Source organism: Arachis ipaensis, chromosome B08 (genome assembly GCF_000816755.2).
Source record: "Arachis ipaensis cultivar K30076 chromosome B08, Araip1.1, whole genome shotgun sequence".
NCBI classification, from domain to species: Eukaryota; Viridiplantae; Streptophyta; class Magnoliopsida; order Fabales; family Fabaceae; genus Arachis; species Arachis ipaensis.
In genome coordinates, this window is record NC_029792.2 from 32,942,670 (window position 1) to 32,946,986 (window position 4,317).

Genomic DNA, 4,317 nt, shown 5'->3' on the forward strand with positions numbered 1-4,317 from the left:
ATGTGTCATATTTTTATGATTAATCATGTTATATATACACTAAAATTAATTACTAATATAAAATATATATTAAAATATAAATATACATTAAAAATAAATTAAATCACATATATATATTTATACATAAATATATTAATAATTAATTTTAGTTACTAATTTTAGTATACAAATTAAATCACTTTTTTGTTTTATGATATATAGGGGTAAATTGTGGTCCTGAACAAGATGAATCAAATGTACACATGCATAGCATTGTTCTAAAAAGTGATTAAATTTGCATATCTGTATGAATAATCGGATACCTTTAGGTAATTGTTTTATGGAAACTAAGAATATTTTATTTTTACTTTAGCTAAAAATAACTTTAAATATCTTTTGAATTTTGCCTTCATTAAATAATTTTTTCTTGTTTTGTTTTGTTTTGTATTTTCCGTGTATTATACATTCTTATATCTGTGTTTGACTTTTCTATCTTTTTTAAATATCCTGTCACCTTTTAGTATTTTTACAAGCATAAACAATTTTGTTTCTTCATTGCATCTGAAAAAAAATATATTCTTAATTAGAATTCAAAATATTTATTTCAAATACAAGTAATTTTTATTTAATTTCAAATTCCCTTAATAATAATTCTTTAAAATTCATAAGAACGTATTATTTATCAAAAAATTTGCATATAATAAATCTATCTTTAAATGATATAGGATATTTTTTATACTGAATTAAAAAAAAAACGGAGAAAATGACACTCATCTCCTTTAAAAGATGTCTAAATAACATTCCCATTCTTTTTATTTATAATAAAATATATTCTCTTCTCTTTTTTATCAATAATATAAAATATTTTAAATTGTTATAAAAATATACAATTTAAATTTTATATATTTAATGAATATTATTTTAATAAATTTTATTTATTTTTAATTGTTAGAAACAAGAGAGTAATCTGAAGAGTGTATTATTCATCAGATTGTTGTCAAAGGTACAATGTACAAGGGTATATATAGGTGTTAGAAGAATCAAAGTAATAAAAGAACAAAATCCTACAATAAATACATAGATATGCTATATAAATATAAGTGATACTAACTGATCCTAATTATACTCTAACATCCCCCCACAAACTCCAGTGAGATCTAAAGATACCATCTTGAGTTCGGATACTAGAGTTCAAAAACGAGTAGGATGATGAGCCTTCGTGAAGATATCTGCAGTCTGATCCAGAGTTCTAACAGCTATGAGGCGAACAACATCAATAAGTAGACGTTGATGAACAAAGTGACAATCAATCTCAATGTGTTTGGTGCGTTCATGAAAAACATCATTATGGGCAATCAGAATAACATTGCGGTTGTCACAAAAAATATCAGTCGAGGACGACTGAGGAGCACCCAAGTCTTTAAGAAGCCAATGAATTGAGACAACATCAGCAGTGGTGTCAACGAGAGCACAGTATTCAATTTCTGTGCTTGAGTGGGCAGTGAACGTTTGCTTCTTGGCTCGCCAGGAAATGGGAGAGTCACCAAGAAACAAACAATAACCAGTAGTAGAACGACGATTAGTGGGATCACCAGTCCAATTAGCATCAGAGTACGCCTGAAAGGATAAAGATGAATGGACAGAAAAATGAAGTCCATGAAATAGAGCACCTTTGATGTAGCGAAGAATGCGAAGAACGGCCGCATAGTGAGTAGTACGAGGAGCAGACAAGAATTGGCTAAGAACATGAACTGGATAGGCGATGTCTGGGCGTGTGACAATCAAGTAGACGAAACCTCCAACTAACTGTCGATAAAGAGTAGAATTATCCAAAACAATGCCATCCATAGGGGTAAATCGAACATTAGGCGCAAGTAGAGTAGACTCAGTGCGACTATCTGTAATCCCAGTGCGAGCAAGAAGATCTGAAGCATACTTAGCTTGAGAGAGATAGATACCAGCATCTGTGGATATGACCTCGAGACCAAGAAAATAACTGGGAGAACCAAGATCTTTCATCTCAAAAGGATGGTGAAGGGATGCTTTGAGATCAGAGATACCATCAATATCATTTCCAATAATACTCATGTCGTCAACATACAAATGCAGAAGAACAACTCCACATTCACTTTTACGAATAAAGAGAGCATTCTTATGAGGGCTGCAAGTAAATCCGAGATTGATAGGAGACAGGAGACGGGTTGATAGAGAGACAAGAGACGGGTTGATAGGAGCAGAGGTGGTAGATTCAGTAGTAGCAGCAACAGCACAAGCAAACACATTCTTGGAGAAGGTGGGATGAGAATGATACTTGAGGTGATCAGGACGTGGAGGGCGAGTAGGACAGGTAGTAATAAAATGTTTCGAGAGCTTGCAGTAATAGCAGAATAGTTGTGAACAATTGTAGCCAATGTGATCTTTCTGTTGGCATTTGCAACATTCAACAGAAAGATAGACTAAGAATAGGTGTCCAGAATGGTTACAGTTTCAACAGAATTTACCTTTCTGTTTGTGGCAGCAAAAACATCCAATTTTTCTATAATAGTAGATACAAAGATCAAAGAGATGAAAGAAAACTGCAAATTCGGGGCCAAAAATGAGAAAACCGACAGCAGAATCGAAAAGATTTCACCAAAAAATCTTAAGGAGGGTCCCACTGTCTGCCACATCAGCTACCACATCAGATGCCACATCAGCAGCCATGTTAGCAGGAAAGGTCGACACGTGGCGACGGCCGACTGAAGAAGGGAGCCACGTCAACTCATTTTTGCAGCCGTACATAAAATAATAATACATATGTTATATCATATATGACAGTTTTGTGATGTATATAAAATTTAAAATAATTTATTTTTTCTTTTAAATTTTCATTATTCTTAAAATATTTCTCCATGGATGGGTTAAATGAATGATAAACAGATGTATGAAACGTCAAAATCTCCCGGGTACCCTGCCGCCTGAGCTAGTGAGATTGCCTTACCTTCAAGAAATGTATGTTTAATTCTACAACTTTATTCCCATTACAATCCTCATTTTTGCAATTTGTTGTTTCATTTCTTCAACGACATTATTTATCTATTTTTATGATATGAACATTTTATCTTTGTGCAGTGATCTTACTTTAAACTACCTGAATGGCACAATTCCTAGAGAATGGGGCTCCTTGAATCTTCTCAACATGTATCGCCAAAATATTTTACAGTTCTATTAATTCAATAGAATAAAATTAATTGACAATGTTAATACTGTATACATAAATCAGTCCTATTCGTCATATGATCCTGAAATATATTAAAAATACTAATACTATAATATATATGACACAGTACTCTTGGAGGAAATCGGTTAACGGGTCCAATACCAAAAGAGATAGCCAACATATCCACACTCAAAAGTTTGTGAGTTTCTTTTTATCCACCTTATAGCTACCAAAGTAAAAGCTTAATTGAAATTTATGTATTCAATGGGACTTAGCCTAATTAATTTAATTTAATTTGCAACGGATATATAGTGTTGCGGAGTCCAATCAACTGTACGGAGATCTTCCTCCTGAGCTTGGGAATCTGACCCAGATTCAAAGACTGTAAGCACCTTAATTAATTACTTTACCTTAAGTTTTATTTGCCAATATTTACATTCAATATGGTACTTATGGTTACAGTGGCTACCATTGCTATATAATTTTAGCTACGCTTAAAAAGTATTTCTAAAATTAAAGTAATAGTAACGTATTTTAATTTGAAAAATAAAAATATTAATTAACAAAATTTAAAAAATTATCACTTTAATTTTAGCAATATTATTTAAGTGCTACTAAAGCTGTTTAGCTATCGTAAGTCGTAACCATAGGCACCAAAAGAGTCAAATATCTCAATAGTCACAATAAAAAAAATCTCAACAGTCAATGACAGAAAAAACTTAATAATCGGAGTTAGCAATAGCTCAGCAAGTGAACCAACCATTGTAATAAATTAAGTGTGTGTTTGGATTACAGTTTGCAAACAGAAATTTGTATAAAATTAATTTTGTAAAATTGATTTTGATGATAAGTTAGTTTGAGTTAACGTGATTTATGTTTGGCAATCTTTATATCAAAATTGATTATAGTAAAATAAATGTTGTTTGGATTATACTACTCAAAATCATTTTTAAATGAAAAATTACTAAAAGAGACATCAATTTTATATACCTGCAAAATCCGAATACTATAAAAAATAATATAAAAAATATTTATCATATAAATAAAATAAATACAATAAAAAATAAAATTATAAAAGAGAGAATTATAAATTTTATAATGTCAGACAAAAAAAATATTCCATAATTATTTTATTATCA

At 30.7% G+C, this 4,317-nt stretch overlaps 1 protein-coding gene across 1 annotated transcript in view; it reads left to right on the forward strand.

Moving 5' to 3' along the window:
- Positions 1 to 4,317, forward strand: part of LOC107610866 (probable leucine-rich repeat receptor-like serine/threonine-protein kinase At3g14840) — a 41,817-nt gene that overhangs the window by 1,841 nt on the left and 35,659 nt on the right. Inside the window, exons 3-6 of the mRNA XM_021109250.1 lie at positions 2,899 to 2,970; positions 3,091 to 3,159; positions 3,306 to 3,377; positions 3,491 to 3,562. Of these exons, the coding sequence (XP_020964909.1) occupies positions 2,899 to 2,970; positions 3,091 to 3,159; positions 3,306 to 3,377; positions 3,491 to 3,562 (285 nt within the window). The remainder of the gene's footprint in view (positions 1 to 2,898; positions 2,971 to 3,090; positions 3,160 to 3,305; positions 3,378 to 3,490; positions 3,563 to 4,317) is intronic.